Source organism: Pseudophryne corroboree, chromosome 5 (genome assembly GCF_028390025.1).
Source record: "Pseudophryne corroboree isolate aPseCor3 chromosome 5, aPseCor3.hap2, whole genome shotgun sequence".
NCBI lineage: Eukaryota > Metazoa > Chordata > Amphibia > Anura > Myobatrachidae > Pseudophryne > Pseudophryne corroboree.
In genome coordinates, this window is record NC_086448.1 from 299,122,981 (window position 1) to 299,141,565 (window position 18,585).

General features: G+C 45.9%; 1 protein-coding gene across 3 annotated transcripts in view; it reads right to left on the reverse strand.

Annotated features, from left to right (window-relative positions):
- The window catches only part of CNTNAP2 (contactin associated protein 2), a 2,955,022-nt gene that overhangs the window by 995,578 nt on the left and 1,940,859 nt on the right, over positions 1–18,585 (reverse strand). For all 3 annotated transcript variants that reach the window (XM_063922438.1, XM_063922437.1, XM_063922439.1), the window contains exon 12: positions 6,187–6,306. In XM_063922438.1, the coding sequence (XP_063778508.1) occupies positions 6,187–6,306 (120 nt within the window). The remainder of the gene's footprint in view (positions 1–6,186; positions 6,307–18,585) is intronic.

Below are 18,585 nucleotides of genomic sequence, written 5' to 3' on the forward strand. Positions count from 1 at the left end.
GCTGGCAAGGTCGATTTGAAAAATCGGCATGGGGGGATGTTTTGAAACTCTAGTTTGTACCCATGGGACACTATTTGTAAGACCCATTGGTCCAGGCCAGATTAAATCCAGATTTGTCTGAAAAGTTTCAGACGTGCCCCCACCTGAGCGTACTCCCGCAAGGGAGCCCCAGCATTATGCTGCAGATTTGGCAGAAGCAGGGGTGGACTTCTGCTCCTGCAATCAGGGACACGCTGCGGATTTCTTTCCTTTTCCCCTTCCCCTACCTGCAAAAAAGGGGGACCTTTGGCCTTTTTGAATTTGTTGGGCCGAAAGGACTGTATGTGAGAGTGATGTGTCTTTTTCGCCGGTGTAGGAGCATAAGGCAAGAATGTCGACTTACCTGCGGTAGCCACTGAGACTAACGCATCCAGCCCATCACCAAACAAGGCCTCACCTTTATACGGGAGAGCCTCTGCATTTCTTTTGGAATCTGCATTCCACTGGCGAATCCACAACGCCTCTGAGCCGATAGAAACCAATATATTTCATGGTTTCTAGTACGTACGCAGCAGCGTCTTTGATATGACCTAACGTAAGGAGTATCTCGTCTCCATCTATTGTGTCAAAGTCTAATGACAAGTTTTCTGACCACTTTTCAATAGCCCTACTCACCCACGCACAGACAATGGTAGGCCTGAGTAGTGTCCCATTGGCCACATCAATAGATCACCTCACTCACTTGCGGTCTGTCCGCTCCTTAAGTGAAGCCATTCCAGGCGCAGGGAGAAACACCTTTTATCTTTTATGACAGGGCCCTGTCTAAAATACGGGGTGACTCCCACCTTTTGGAAAAAGGTAAGCTGCCTGATATCCTTTTGGGAATCTGAAATTTCTTTTCAGGTTAAATCTGACTCCCTCCAAGAGACTGTTCAACTCCTGAGGTGGAGGGAAAATTACATTACTTCTTTACTAAAGTAAACCCTCTCCTTGTGGTAAAAGAGGGGACTTCGTAACTTCTAACACCTCCTTTATAGCTAAAACATGTTTTGAATGCTTTTTGCTAACTTAGGACCTATTCCCCTGGAATCACTAGTGTCAACACAGGAATCAGAGTCCGTGTCGGTATCAGTTTGTACTACTTGTTTGTATGTGACCCAGAGGGGTCCCTGTGGATGAAAGGCAGAACTATTAAAAATCACATCTTCAACAGATTATATTCAGTTTTCTGTATGAGATTCAGTCCAACCTCTAACTGATATGATTCACACTATCATGTAACCTTTCACCCAGTCAGGCTCTTGGTGTCATATTACACCTCTGTGTCCCTAACATATCTCCACAGAGTTCCCTGCCACAGACATGTCACACACGTGCACAACCACACCACAGACACTCTGGGACTTATAGGGGACAGACCCACAGTAAAATCTGTCAGAGGGACACAGATAGGATTTGCCAATTCAAAACCCAGCGCCAGTAACACAATGTCTGTGAACACAAAATGCCCACTGACATGCAGCGATTTTATAATGCTAATCACACAATTATATAGCACAAAATTCACTGTGGCCCCCCTGTTTTGCACCCTGATACTTGTTCAGTAGTGGAGGAGGACCAGCATTGTCTCTGCAGCCTGAGGAGAGAGAGAAAATGGTGCTGAGCAGTGTGCTGGATGACTCTTCAATGGTGTGTTTCTCCTCAGCATTTATGAGGTCATTTTTTATACTGGCAGGGGTAGGACTGTGTCTCAACAACTTATGCCCCTTATTTATGCCAGTTTCCATAGGTTTCATGCTGCCCAGGGTGCCATCCCCGCACCCTGCACCCTGCAGTGCCTGTGTATGTGTGGGCAACATGGCGCGCTGCGCTCCTGCCAGCCGCACAGTACCTTTAGCCGTCACTTTCTTGATTGAAGATCTGTCTTCTAACACTCACCTGTCTTCTGACTTCTGGCTCTGTGAGGGGGGTGACGGCGTGCTGTGGGAGTGAGCATCTAGGCACGGCTAGCGTTCAGTTCCCTTCAGGAGCTAATGGTGTCCTGTCAGCCAGAAGCAGAGCCATGAAACTCTTTAGGAAGTTGGTTCCTACTTCTGCCCCCTCAGTCCCATGAAGCAGGGAGACTGTTGCCAGCAGTTCTCCCTGAAAATAAAATACCCAACATAAGTCTTTTCAGAGAAACTCAGTAGAGCTCCTATAGAGTGCATCCAGTCTGCCTGGGCACATTTCTAAAACTGAGGTCTGGAGGAGAGGCATAGAGGGAGCAGCCAGTTCACACCTTTGAAAAATCTTAAAGTGCCCATGGCTCCTGCGGAACCGTCTATACCCCATGGTACTGAAGTGGACCCCAGCATCCTCTAGGACATATGAGAAAACGCATGCGTGTCCAAGCGTTTGCAGGGCGGGTGTCTGACGTAATTTTCAGTCCCGGACAGGCTGAAGTGATTGCAGCGGCTGAGTAAGTCCTGGGATACTCTGAAACTGCAAAAGATCTTTTTGTACCGCTCAGCTGCACATATGTTCGCACACTTGCACAGCCAAAATACACTCCCCTGTAGGCGGCAAATATCTGATCGCAGTGCTGCAAAAAACTGCTAGCGAGCGATCAGGTCTGAATCACCCCCATAGTAACAATGTACCCTAATCATTAACTTTGCATACAACAACTAACTCCTCAACCCCAATCTTGCCTTCCCTCCATCCCCTCTTATCCCATCAGCACTCCATAAGACCTTTTTGGCAGCTGGAAGACAAACTGTTTCGCTCACCATTACTTTGTGCAAAGTGGGACTAAAGCTGTTTTGACACATTTGCATTAAAAAACCTAGTCAAATATAATGTACAGTACTGTACCTAAAAATAGTGTGTTCATGCCCATATGCTGAGTCTAGAGCAACTTAGGGCCAGATTCAGAGATGTACAGAATGCCGATTTTGTACGCATCAGAGCATTTTTTTTCAGCTGCGCATGCCTATAAGTTGCACTGTGCATGTGCCACGATGGTCTTGCGATGATGGATGCAGAGAGGATTTATTTGCAAAGTTACTGACAGTCAAGTACCATTTGTGAAAGGTAACAGGGGAGTGTTGTGTCAGTTTGCAATCCCATACCCAGCTACAAGGGCTCCAGCATCTTACTTTCTGCAGCCATATTGCACCAGCATCGGGTTACTGAGATGGATAATGTTTGGCTGATGTGCGTCCAATGGTTGCATCTTTGTACACAAGCAGTGGATCAGAGACGCCAATTGTGGATGTCATTATACAACATATTTTCGCACAGCCACAAATTCATAGCTCCAAACTCATTTCCATAATCTCTGAATCAGGCCCTTAGGGGTCTATTTACTAAGCCTTGGATGGAGATAAATGGGGGTCATTCCGAGTTGATTGCTCGCTAGCTATTTTTTGCAGTGCTGCGAACAGATGGTCAGGGGAGTGTATTTTTGCTTTGCAAGTGTGCGATCGCATGTGCAGCCGAGCACTACAAAAATGTTTTGTGCAGTTTCTGAGTAGCTCAGAACTTACTCAGCCGCTGTAATCACTGCAGCCTGTTCTTGCCTGGAATTGACGTCAGACACCCACCCTGCAAACACTTCGACATGCCTTGTTTATTCCAACCATTTCAAGAAAATGGTCAGTTGACACCCACAAACGCCCTCTTCCTGTCAATCTCCTTGCGATCGGCTGTGCATATGGATTCTTCGTAAAATCCATCACTCCGCAATGACCTGCTTTGTACCCGTACAATGTGCCTGCACATTGCGGTGCATACACCTGCGCAGTTCTGACATGATCGCAGGGCAGTGAAAAATCCTAGCGTGCGATCGGGTCAGAATGACCCCCACAGTGCACAGAGATAAAGTCCCAAACTACCAGCTGCTGTCATTTTTCAAACACAGCCTGTGATATGCCAGGTAGTTGCTGATTGGCTAGTACTTTATCTCTGTGCACTTTATCTCCATCCAAGGCTTAGTAAATAGATTCCAATGTCTCTATATTCTATTTCTTGAGAGGCGCATCTCATTGTAATTATCGCACTGTGTCATTGAGAAGAGAGACACCGGAAATAGCAATTACATATCTTTGATCCCTAGTAGAAAACATCTTTTATTACTACCTCCACATCTGTCCTGCAGTATGATTTGCAGCCAATGGGATTATACTATATGTATCAAATGCACACTGGGCCTAATTAAGATCCTAAAGGATCTTGGTCACATGTCCAGTACAGATCCTGCATCATTGGACCCACTACAGCTTGAGACGTCAAGAGATTGGCAGTCTGCAGCCATATGGGGGCAGGGAGGGGGTGGTTTAAAAAATTGAGGCTTGTGTTTGCAGTTTAGAGGGACTGCTGAGGCCAGCCAGGATCTCCATTGGAAGATGGAGAGTTTCTGACCCCTTGGTTGGAGCAGGGGTGGCCTGATGGGTGTTTCAGGTGATCTGATGCTGCATCCTAGGACACAGCCAGGGCCGAACTGCCCATTTGGCACTTCTTGCAAATGCCAGAATGGCTGGATGGGCAGATGGTCTGGTCCGGTCACAGAGAAGCCGGGAAGGCCGTGCACAGCTCCCGGCTCTCTGTTTGTGCCCCCTGCCGCCGAAAGTACCTATTTGTAACGCACAGACATGGCACGCCCCTGTGCGCCGTGTCTGCGCACCCTCCACCCGTACTGTGCAGTTTAACAAAAATGGGGGCAGCCACGAATCTACGCCCCTTATTTCGTGGCACACCCCCATGTGCTGTGCCTGTGCGCCTCCTCCGTCATGTGTGCTCGCCCCTGTGCACGCGAATGCCAGGGCCGATTTCTGGCCCGAGTCCGTCCCTGGACACAGCACAGATCACATATACACGCAGGCGGTGTCTACTTATATCAGATGCCTCCTGCTGCATTACCATACTTGTGCATCACTGCTGCTTTCAAGTAAGCGATAGCACCTCCATCCACACATGAAATAAGTCCACTCAGTAGCTGCATCTCTCCTCCATTATGTTGCAATAAAACAGGATGCCACACAGATGTATTAAACGTGCCATATGAACTAAGTCTTAGTAATGCTAGATAAAAGTTCTCCAGTTTAAAATGACTAGCACATTCGCTGCTGATTCAAGGGCTCTCTTTGGGAGACCAAAAATACAAAAAAAAAGTTCAGATCTCTTGGCTGACTTCAACAAAAACTTGTTTAAAACTGCTGTTTCAGATTTTATTAAAATCAGTTCCTGAAAACACAGTAGAAGCATCCGGTGCCATCCTACTGTATGCCACTCAGGCTGATTACTGTCTACTGTAGAAGAGGTAGATAACCTGCTGTGGTGGTACGTTCAGTGATACAAAACTCTGCTTAAGTCTCAATGCTCCCTGCATGCGGGAAATGGTTTCCACTATTCCCATTGGGAATCTTTGTTCCTAGGTGCTCATTGTTCCTTTCACAAAGAATAAGCTGACTGTACTTCTTTTGTATGCAAGACTGAAGCTAAAGTATTTCTTTCTGTAACTTTCTATTTCATAACTTAATTCATGACGACCTTTACTTGTTCTAAAAAAACGTTATCTTTCACAACTTCAGATCAAATATATCAGGGACAAAATATCCTAAATTATTCCCAGTCAGAGTCATTGAAGTACTTCTTGTATGCATGGCTAATGGCTTCATTTTCTTCTTCTAAATCTGCACAGAACATCTTACTGGCACACAATGACCTACGTGGTGCCAGGATTGTGCCAAGCTAAAAATGCTTTGCATTAGAGTAATGTGTTCAGGAATATGGCTCCAGATGCTTTACTGCAATGCTTATAGATACATGAAATCCAGAATATACTGAACCAAACAAATCAGCTTTTTTATTTTTATTAGAGTCACAGTTCCTGTTTAACTTCTCCATTCAGACATAAATGAGTTGGCAATCGTGCAGTTAAACGGTGACAATAAACTCAATGCAAAAGTATAAACAGATCAAATGTATTTTTTAAATAACAAGTATAGAAAAGTGTGGGCTACAGATGAGAATGTCTGCAGAAAGGACTGTTGCCTTTTATAAAGTTTTAAAAGGCAAACTAAATGGGCTGAGAGGTTCCTATCTGCCGTCAAATTCTTTGTATCTATGTCTCTGTGTAAAGTTGTACATGTTGTTTGACACAGAGGAGACCAATACTCATGATAATGCAGCCTAGGCTATGAGTACACAAAAACCAGCGTCTGTTACCTGTCATGTTGCAGTAAACTTTCATTGGCCCTTGTGGACCACTGCCATCGGGATCAATCCAATACCAGCCTGATGTATTCCCCAGATGTCGATAGACTTCGCAGGACAGTTCATACATTGCTGAAACAAAGCCAAGGGGTCTTGTTAAATGCTTCATATTAAAAAAAGCCATATAACCAGGATGATTATAATCTTCACACAATCAACGTTATATACATAATAAACCAATACAGAAAAATCAAATAGACTGAAACTTACAATGTTACTTAAAAAAGGTCTGCATTCCATTATTGTTGAGATTTATCTTTTTAGACTAGATTTATGTGTTGTCTAAGGCCTTGTTACACTGGCCCACAGGGATACAGGGGAAACCCCTGATGGGCCCCACTGCCTGGGGCCCCACCTCCTCCTCTAAGGATCTGATTCCAGACTATGCACTTGAATTACACATAACACATATAGTAGATGTGGCCATGCTCATCTTACTGTGAAGCGGCATGCTGCATCACGGCACGTTGCATGGCGTGACAGGCTGTGACTATTCGCATTCTGCATTGCCGCAAAGATGAGCATGGCTGCATCTGTATGTTACCTTATACTGCCCAGGACTTTGGTGTATGTTCTACAGTGCATTGGTGGTAGTAATCTGGTACATTACATGCGCTATCAGTATTTACTATATACACTAATCAAGGAGACCAGGCCATGCACTCTCTATTGGTTAGCCAATCCTGTGTGGAGACTGGCCACACCCTTACACATGGGCCCCTACCACTGCATCCCCCCAGTGGGCCCTTCATGCCCCAGTCTGACACTGTACATAACCAACAAAAACCGATACAGTAGAAAGCATGTTGTGCAACTTTCAGCGTGCAGTAATATATATATACACACTGAGAACAAGATTTAGCATTGTGTTTAGTAGGGCTTTACCCTGCAAATAAAAAGTAACAAATGAAAAAAATCATATGATGTTAGTCTATCTGAGTAGGGACTGTGGCGTATCTCCCACCCCCACAGCCACTGCGGAGGTTTGGAGGCGCAGGGCTGCGGGGGCAGCGCCATTGATTCAGAGCAGATTGACATGTGGACTAGCTGTCCGCATGTCAATCTGCTAAATGTCCCTTCCAAAATGGACTCCGCCATAGAGGAAACATGCTAGAGGTCATACTTGACCTCTAGCGTCTAGGAAGTCCCGGGACCCGCGGGAGCGCATAGTGCTGGGAGCGGCACCCTGCATCCCTGCCACCTTGCTACCCTGGAGTGGCGGCAGCAGCAACGGGGGGATCGGGCAGCGGTGCCCGAGGCTCACTACAACCATCAGCGGCAGCGGGGATCGGGCAGCATTGCCTGCGGATCACTAAACAGTGGGTGGTGGGTTGGGTAGCATTACTCCCTAGCAACAACTAACAAGCATGACACCCAGTGCATGAAATACCTGGCAACAAGCATTAACCCCTGGCAATGAGCTTGACACCCAGTGCATGAAACCTCTAGCAATGAGCATAACACCCAGCGCATGAAATCTCTGGCAACGAGCATAACACCCAGCGCATGAAACCTCTGGCAACGAGCATAACACCCAGCGCATGAAACCTCTGGCAACGAGCATAACACCCAGCGCATGAAACCTCTGGCAACGAGCATAACACCCAGCGCATGAAACCTCTGGCAACGAGCATGACACCCAGTGCATGAAATTCCTGGCAACAAGCATTACCCCCTGGCAATGAGCTTGACACCCAGCGCATGAAACCTCTGGCAACGAGCATAACACCCAGCGCATGAAACCTCTGGCAATGAGCATGATACCCAGAGCATGATATCCCTGGCAATAAGCATTACCCCCTGGCAACGAGCTTGACACCCAGCGCATGAAACCTCTGGCAACGAGAATGACACACAGCGCATAAAACCCCTAGCAATGAGCATGACACCCTGAGCATGAAAACCCCTGGCACCGTGCATGGAACCAAGATCATTATACCCTTGGCAACGATCAAGTAATTTAAAAGTAATTAGAAGTCTTACTGTAGTACTTAATGTGTAATGGGCATTGCGGCATAATATATAACGAGCATTGCGATGTGTGGCAAAATGTATCACAGACATTGTGGTATGTGGTATAATGTATACCGGGCATTGCGGTGGGTGTCATAATGTGTCACAGGCATGACGGTGTGTGGTATACTGTATCACGGGCATTGTATGTGGTATAATGTCTCAGGGGCATTGCAGTGTGTGGTATAATGTATAACAGGCATTGCGGTGTGTGTCATAATGTGTCACAGGCATGACGGTGTGTGGTATACTGTATCATGGGCATTGTATGTGGTATAATGTCTCAGGGGCATTGCAGTTTGTGGTATAATGTATAACAGGCATTGTGGTGTGTGTCATAATGTGTCACAGACATGACGGTGTGTGGTATACTGTATCATAGGCATTGTATGTGGCATAATGTCTTAGGGACATTGCAGTATGTCGTATAATGTATAACGGGCATTGCAGTGTGTGTCATAATGTGTCACAGACATGACGGTATGTGGTATACTGTATCACGGGCATTGTATGTGGCATAATGTCTTAGGGGCATTGCAATGTGTGGTATAATGTATAACGGGCATTGCGGTGTGTGTCATAATGTGTCACAGGCATGACGGTGTGTGGTATACTGTATCACGGGAACTGTATGTGGTATAATATCTCATGGGCATTGTGTGTAGCATAATGTATAACGGGCATTGTGATGCGTGGCATAATGTGTCACAGGCATTACAGTGTGTGTCATAATGTGTCACAGGCATTACGGTGTGTGGCATAATGTCTAAGGGCCATTGCAGTGTGTGGCATAATGTGTAAGGGGAATTACTATAAGGAGGAATAATGACAAATAATGTAAGGGGCTTGAATCAGGATTATTCTTTTTTCCTGTGGTCGCCGGTGTCTCGGCGTGCAGGTTTCAAAACTGGGGCATAAGGTAGTCTTTTCCTGCAACACCACACCTCTTTCAGCAAAGCCACACCCCATTTTAATGAAGCCTTCACTTTGCTAGTGCCAATTATGAGGGGAGAATTTTTTGTCTTGAGGAGAAAAATTTCTAGTTACGTCACTGAGTAGGGAATAACATCAAGACTGGTGAAACTCATTTATGTTCAGTGTAAAGGATATCTTGTGGATAGACTGAGGCTTGGAAAACCAAAGGTTCTGAGCTTACAAATTCTAATTTTGTAAATACTGTGCACCCCTGAAGGTATTATTTATTATGGTTTTCTGCATAAAAAAGAAAGTTATAATCCCCATAGAAATGATGTCAGTAGTAATGTCAGCGCATCTTTGATTTTCTATTTTTGGGGTAAATGTATGAAGCAGTGATAAGAGAGAAGTGAGCCAGTGGAGAAGTTGCCCATGGCAACCAATCAGCATTGAAGTAACATTTATAATTTGCATACTATAAAAGTATACAGAGCAGCAGTTGTCATGGGCATTTCCACTGGCTCACTTCTCTCTTATCACTGCTTCATACATTTACCCCTTTATTCTGTATGTTTTTTTCTTTCATTGAGTTCACTTACAAATTCCCCATTTTCTTATTTTGGTTGTACCATTTTGTACTTTCTGCTATTTGTATATAAATATAACTTTCTTTTCCTTTTTATAAGATTTAAAAATAACTGTAGAGTTGTGTGGTTATATTTAAATGAACAGCTACTGTACAGTACATTGGTTCTTCACCAAAACCAGCCAAATGTCAACCTCTGTTCCACGTTCACTGTCTACCCTATCTGTGTCACCCCTTCTGTTTACCCCTTACCCCTCCCTTTTAGAATGTAAGCTTTGACAAACAGGGCCCTCTTCCCTCATGTATTTTTCCTTCTCTTACTTAAACCATCTTCAACAGCACCAAATCCCTTGATTTTCTGCCACCCTGATACTTATTTCAGTGTCGTCTGCTGCTGTAGCTATGTTTATGTACCCTGTACTTGTCATATATTGTCTTCAACGGTAAGTTGTTTTCCTGTTTTATTTGGGCACTGTGGATCCCTTGTGGCACCATAAAAATATAATAATAATAATAATAATAATAATAAAAAATAAATGTCAAAACATCAGGAAATGCACTGATGTCATCATTATGTCATGTACACTGACTAGGGCTTGGTCATGCTGATTGGAAGTACTTCCTAAACATCAAGCATAAAATAAACCAAGGAAAATGGCACATTTTGCTTAGCTTACAGAACTGTCCTTGCATGCAAAATGTATTCAGCTAGTCACAAGTGGCAAATGCACCCGCTTTACTCCTAGTGTGAACAGTACAGGGGCGGATTGGCCATAGGGCTCACAGGAAAGACCCCCGATGGGCTGATGTGCATGTGGGGCCTGTTCTGTTTGCTGACATGCGAGGGGTGGTGCCGCCGCCATGGTTACACGGCATACCTCTGGTGCCAGAGCCGGCCATAGCTATAGGCAAACTAGGCAATTGCCTAGGGCATTTGATATGCCTAGGGGCATCTGCAGCTTCTGCTGATTAAAATGATATGCGGCATGCCTATATTCTGTATAGCATTTCATATGCAGATACAGCCACAGTCTCACACAGTATATAGGCATGCTGCATATCATTTTAATCAGCAGAATCTGCTTGTGCATCCTAGCCACATAGCAATGCAAATAAGATGCATTTTCATAAAAAAAGGTGCCCGACGTTAGCATTGAGGCAAGATTTATGAGGACACATCTGTATCCAAGCAGAGGCAGAGGTCACAGTGTTAGTGGTAGTGTGAGTGCTGTGTGCATGTGAGTGGGTTGGTTGTGCAGTAGTGTTCGGAATATGTGTAAGGAGCATTATGTGTGTCATGTAAAAATGCATTAATAATGTGCAACATATGTGTAAGGGGCACTATGTGTGTCATTATGTGTATAAGGGCATTAATAATGTGCGGCATATGTGTAACAGGGTACTACTGTATGTGTGTCATTATGTGTATAGGGGCACTAATAATGTGCAGCAAATGTGTAGGGGGCACTATGTGTCATTATGTGTATAAGGGCATTAATAATGTGCGGCATATATGTAAGGGACATTATGTGTAAAAGGGCATTAATAAAGGTTGTCATAATGTGTAAGGCACATTATGTTTATAAGGACATTAATAATGTGTAAGGGGCATTACTGTGTGGAATTATGTGTATAAATGCATTACTAATGTGTGGCATTATGTGTATAGGGTGCTCTACTATGTGGCGTTGCGTATAGAAAGGGCACTACTGTGTCATCTAATATGAATAAAGAGCAATAGGGTGTGGTGTAATGTGAATAAGGAGCAATTCAGTGTGATGTAATGTGAATAAGGGGCTCTACTGTGAGGAGTAACGTTTATAAGGTAAAGTGATACTACTGTGTGATGCAATATGAATTATGGACACTATCGCATGATCAAATGTGAATAAAGTTGCAGTACTGTGTGGCGTAATTGGAATTGGGGTTACTATTGTGTGGTCATGCCCCTTGCCAGCAAAAACACACCCTTTTTGGGCTGTGCGCCAAATGTGCGAACTGTTCCTATTTAAAATATAGGGGGTACAAACACCAAAATAAGGACTGCTATGGGTGAGGGGTGATGGTGCTGGGAAAGAGGTGCAACCAGTGGTGGTGCTAGGGGGCACCAGCCAAAATCTTGCCTAGGGCATCATATTGGTTAGGGCCGGCCCTGTCTGGTGCTACCCATGTGAGGTCATATCTACAAATATTTCCAGGGCTACTTTTAGTTCCCAATCCACCCCGGCCCAATTTTGAAAGAAAGTGCAACAGAATATGCTAGCGCTACATAAATGTTAATAAATAAATGAATATATAGATGTTAGAGCCAAGAATTATAAAACCTCTTGGTGTCACTAGGCCTTTCAAACAGCAGTGGAAACTTGAAACAAATTATGATACCAAAAGTTATATTATACATTTCCCCCCCTTTGGGGTCAAATTGTTTTAATGTTTTCTGTGGGGGGCAATGTGTTTATTTTTTTCTTGTGCAATGTTTTTCATCTGCGCTTGTGTCTGAGTCGCACTGTGCATGCATGCACCACGATGGTGTTTGTACAGAGTTGCAGTACAGAGCCAGCCAGACACACACACTCACCAAGAAGTGTATTAGAAATGTGTTGGCATTCCTGTGTGGTTACAGAGGGTTGGCTGACCAGACGCAAAAATAACGTAGTTGCTGAAAGTGGTTACATATATTGAATTGATCACATTGGAGGCCATACTCAGATGGATGATCTGCACCTAGCAAAGGGCTGGTGAAACTTACAATTGTGCAATTAGTGGTTGCGTCTAAAGACGCACAAAGCATGATTGCAGCATCTGCAGCACTGAAAGGGAGCATCTCTGTCCTTGCGTATTTGGATGCATAGATGTACACCAGGGAAGGGCATTGTAGCGTCATTAGCATGAAGTCAGAATTGCAATGGCAAAAAAAGATGCAAGGAAGTTGCAACTGCTCCCAACTCAGAATCAGACTCTTTGAGGAGGAAACCTGCTCCCTCAACAGATTCCACCCCCACAACAGTCCCAGCCCCATAAAGGCTGCTTCCATAAATTTCCCAGGCTGATTTTCCATCTTAATTACCCCCTGGAACAGTATATGTGCTTTATGCCAGGAGGCAATAATAATACTAATAATAATAATAATAATAATAATAATAATAATAATAATACTGTAATTATAATAATGCATTCACCATGTCAAAAGTAATTGGACTAAGGGCGGTATCCTATTAGCTGCGGTGAATTAAGGCAGCCAATGGTTTTACCCCAGGACTGTCCTATTAGCCCTGTAACCCGGCACTTATTGGGGATTTTGCTTTGCGTGACTCATACGCACAAAGCAGAATCCCCAATAACCATACCCAGGAGATCCGTTTTTGGATGGTAACATATGGGTTTGCGAACTTATCATGGATTCCATGTGTTATCGTCTGATAATGGGGGATTTACTGCATTGTAAAAACGGGCTGTAATTGGATAGCCCGATAGTATCATCGGGCTAAAAAGCCTGTTATTTCCGTGCAGTAAATCAATGCATGTAATCAGAGCTGGATTAAGCCTTAGGGGGGCCCGGAGCACTTAAGACAGGGACCCTCTCCTCCCTTCAGTACCGGACAAGAAGATGGAATAATTTGCTCTTTACTACATGCTACAGAGCCCTGCTTTGTGGCCTTGCTTCTGCATTATCCACACCTGGATAAAATGAGTGCCTATATCAGGAAGCTGTTTAAACAGCATATTAAGGCTCCAAGGGAAGACAAACATTAAAACCATACTGCAAAGCAAGAGCCGAGCTGTCTGCAAGTTCATTGGTTGCCGCCCCTCAGCTGTGTGGGTGGGGCTACACATGTAAACTAAGCTGACCACTGTGTCCAGGTTGTTGTAACATACAGTTCAAAAGTGTATGTGGCAATCAGTAGGAGCACCCCAAGTCGCCGTCACAAATGACAACATGCATGCAAGGAAATTTGTAAGATCAGGGACCAAACGTGCAGGTGACATAATGGGGGTCATTCCGAGTTGTTCGCTCGTTGCCGATTTTCACAACGGAGCGATTAAGGCGAAAATGCGCATGCGCATGGTACGCAGTGCGCATGCGCTAAGTATTTTAGCACAAAACTTAGTAGATTTACTCACGTCAGAACGAAGAATTTCCATCGTTGAAGTGATCGGAGTGTGATTGACAGGAAGTGGGTGTTTCTGGGCGGAAACTGACCGTTTTCTGGGAGTGTGCGAAAAAACGCAGGCGTGCCAAGATAAAACGCGGGAGTGTCTGAAGAAACGGGGGAGTGGCTGGCCGAATGCAGGGCGTGTTTGTGACGTCAAACCAGGAACGAAACGGGCTGAGCTGATTGCAGTGTAGGAGTAAGTCTCGAGCTGCTCAGAAACTGCTAAGAATTTTCTATTCGCAATTCTGCTAATCTTTCGTTCGCAATTCTGCTAAGCTAAGATACACTCCCAGAGGGCGGCGGCCTAGCGTGTGCAATGCTGCCAAAATCTGCTAGCGAGCGAACAACTCGGAATGACCCCCAATGTGTCCAAAAAAAATTATAAGTGAAGAAGTGAAGCAAGTGACAGGGACCAAATAACCATTTAAAAATGAGAAGGAAGCCACACAATCAATGATAAGGGGCTAATGTACAATTGCAGTGGTTTCCATGCTGTTAAATGCTGTTATGTAATAACAAGGTATGCCAAGCAGTGGAAAGAATATGTACCAACATGAAAAAACACATATATTGTACATATATAGTCCAGGTGTGGATCATCGGATCCCTCTCAGGAATGATGTGGAAAGAAGCCCATAGGTTTCCATAGGGTAATGCCAGCAAAAGCAGGAGTTACCCTCCACACTGAAGCCCTGGCGTTCAAGGGGCCTAATTCAGACCTGATCGTAGATGTGCTAAATTTAGCTTCCCTGACATGCGGAGGGCACAGGGCTAGTCCGCCCCGCATGTCATGCCCTACCCCTTCGCACAAGTACAAAAGCATTGCACGGCGGTGATGCTTTTGTACTTGAAGAGTAGTTCCCCACCAACGCAGCTCCTGCGTGCTGACAGGGAGCTACCCGTCACTGTGAGGGTCGCAATGGCTGTGTGGGATGCCACGCAGCTGCCACAGCCCGCCCCCCCCCAATGGTCCGGGCACGCCTGCGTTGCCCGAACCGCGCCCCCTAAACAGTGGCCAAACACCTCCTGCCCGACCACCTCCCACCCAGCGACCGCCTCTGCCTGTCAAAACGCACAGCAGTGATCAGGTCTGAATTAGGCCCAAGGACTTACAGTAGGGGGTAATTCAGACCTGATCGCTCGCTAGCAGTTTTGCAGCGCTGCGATCAGATAGTCGCCGCCTACAGAGGAGTGTATTTTAGCTGTGCAAGTGTGCGAATGCATGTGCAGCCGAGCGGTACAACTAAACTTTGTGCAGTTTCTGAGTTGCCCAGAACTTACTCAGCCGCTGGGATCACTTCAGCCTGTCCGTGGCCGGAAATAACGTCAGAAACGCTTGGACACACCTGCGTTTTTCCAACCACTCCCAGAAAACAGGCAGTTGCCACCCACAAACGCCTTCTTCCTGTTATTCTCTTTGCGATCGGCTGTGCAAATGGATTCTTTGTAAAACCCATCGCACAGCAACGATCCGCTTTGTACCCATGCAAAACGCATGCGCAGTTCTGATCTGATCACAGCGCTGCAAAAAACGCTAGCGAGCGATCAGGTCTGAATGAGCCCCTTAGCACATATGGAAATGCGGTAAAAAACAGAAAATACATTTTTTACCACATTTTCCCTTTAGTTCATCCTGCCCATACATGCACAAGCATACATACAAGCACACATACATGCATACACAGATATACACACACAAACTTCAAACTTACATTCTATATTATACATTCCAGGGACTTAGAGCAGACTGGCAGCACTGTGAGGATGAAAGGGAGCTGTTGTGTTTGAGCGTGTGCAGCTCAGCCCGGACATTCTATATGCAGAGAGCTATGGTTCTCTCTTTTGCTGCAGCTCCACGATTTCTTTTGCTGAGATTGAGACACAGGGCCTGACTCAGGGCTGATCGCTGCTACAACAGCGTTCGCACCCTGAAGCCCTTCCTCTTGTGTGCTCGAGCAGCGTGCGCACCCAGTGAGATGCAAAAACATCTCACTGGTGTGATTGCCTCTGCCTGATTGACAGACAGAGAGAGACGGTTGCGGGGCGGGAGGGGGGCGTGCCAATGGCATCATAACTAGAGATGAGCGGGTTCGGTTCCTCGGAATCCGAACCCGCCCGAACTTCAGGTTTTTTTACACGGGGCCGAGCGACTCGGATCTTCCCGCCTTGCTCGGTTAACCCGAGCGCGCCCGAACGTCATCATCCCGCTGTCGGATTCTCTCGAGGCTCGGATTCTATCGCGAGACTCGGATTCTATATAAGGAGCCGCGCGTCGCCGCCATTTTCACACGTGCATTGAGATTGATAGGGAGAGGACGTGGCTGGCGTCCTCTCCGTTTAGACTAGAGTACTAGAGAGAGACACAAATTTTGGGGAGCATATTATTGGGAGGAGTACTACTTGCTGCTGATAGTGTGACCAGTGACTGACCACCAGTTTAATTAATCCGTTCTCTGCCTGAAAAAAAACGATACACAGTGTGACACAGTCACATACCATATCTGTGCTCAGCCCAGTGTGCTGCATCATATGTAATACTGTATATCATTATCTGACTGTGCTGAGTGCTCACTGCTCACACAGCTTAATTGTGGGGGAGACTTGGGAGCAGTTATAGCAGGAGTACATATTTTAAAGTACAGTGCACACTTTTGCTGCCAGAGTGCCACTGCCAGTGTGACTGACCAGTGACCACTGACCACCAGTATTGTGATTGTCTGCTGACCACCAGTATATTGTGATTGTCTGCCTGAAAAAGTTAAACACTCGTCGTGTGGTGTTTTTATAAACGCATTCTGCAGACAGTGTCCAGCAGGTCCGTCATTACATAATATATACCTGTCCGGCTGCAGTACTAGTGTGATATATATATTAGTGATGAGCACCGGAAATTTTTCGGGTTTTGTGTTTTGGTTTTGGGTTCGGTTCCGCGGCCGTGTTTTGGGTTCGAACGCGTTTTGGCAAAACCTCACCGAATTTTTTTTGTCGGATTCGGGTGTGTTTTGGATTCGGGTGTTTTTTTCAAAAAACCCTAAAAAACAGCTTAAATCATAGAATTTGGGGGTCATTTTGATCCCAAAGTATTATTAACCTCAAAAACCATAATTTCCACTCATTTTCAGTCTATTCTGAATACCTCACACCTCACAATATTATTTTTAGTCCTAAAATTTGCACCGAGGTCGCTGGATGACTAAGCTAAGCGACACTAGTGGCCGACACAAACACCTGGCCCATCTAGGAGTGGCACTGCAGTGTCACGCAGGATGGCCCTTCCAAAAAACCCTCCCCAAACAGCACATGACGCAAAGAAAAAAAGAGGCGCAATGAGGTAGCTGTGTGAGTAAGCTAAGCGACCCTAGTGGCCGACACAAACACCTGGCCCATCTAGGAGTGGCACTGCAGTGTCACGCAGGATGGCCCTTCCAAAAAACACTCCCCAAACAGCACATGACGCAAAGAAAAAAAGAGGCGCAATGAGGTAGCTGTGTGAGTAAGATAAGCGACCCTAGTGGCCGACACAAACACCGGGCCCATCTAGGAGTGGCACTGCAGTGGCACGCAGGATGGCCCTTCCAAAAAACCCTCCCCAAACAGCACATGACGCAAAGAAAAAAATAGGCGCAATGAGGTAGCTGTGTGAGTAAGATAAGCGACCCTAGTGGCCGACACAAACACCGGGCCCATCAAGGAGTGGCACTGCAGTGTCACGCAGGATGTCCCTTCCAAAAAACCCTCCCCAAACAGCACATGACGCAAAGAAAAAAAGAGGCGCAATGAGGTAGCTGTGTGAGTAAGATAAGCGACCCTAGTGGCCGACACAAACACCGGGCCCATCTAGGAGTGGCACTGCAGTGTCACGCAGGATGTCCCTTCCAAAAAACCCTCCCCAAACAGCACATGACGCAAAGAAAAAAAGAGGCGCAATGAGGTAGCTGTGTGAGTAAGCTAAGCGACCCTAGTGGCCGACACAAACACCGGGCCCATCTAGGAGTGGCACTGCAGTGTCACGCAGGATGGCCCTTCCAAAAAACCCTCCCCAAACAGCACATGACGCAAAGAAAAAAAGAGGCGCAATGAGGTAGCTGTGTGAGTAAGCTAAGCGACCCTAGTGGCCGACACAAACACCGGGCCCATCTAGGAGTGTCACTGCAGTGTCACGCAGGATGGCCCTTCCAAAAAACACTCCCCAAACAGCACATGACGCAAAGAAAAAAAGAGGCGCAATGAGGTAGCTGTGTGAGTAAGCTAAGCGACCCTAGTGGCCGACACAAACACCGGGCCCATCTAGGAGTGGCACTGCAGTGTCACGCAGGATGGCCCTTCCAAAAAACACTCCCCAAACAGCACATGACGCAAATAAAAATGAAAGAAAAAAGAGGTGCAAGATGGAATTGTCCTTGGGCCCTCCCACCCACCCTTATGTTGTATAAACAGGACATGCACACTTTAACCAACCCATCATTTCAGTGACAGGGTCTGCCACACGACTGTGACTGAAATGACGGGTTGGTTTGGACCCCCACCTAAAAAGAAGCAATTAATCTCTCCTTGCACAAACTGGCTCTACAGAGGCAAGATGTCCACCTCATCATCATCCTCCGATATATCACCGTGTACATCCCCCCTCCTCACAGATTATCAATTCGTCCCCACTGGAATCCACCATCTCAGCTCCCTGTG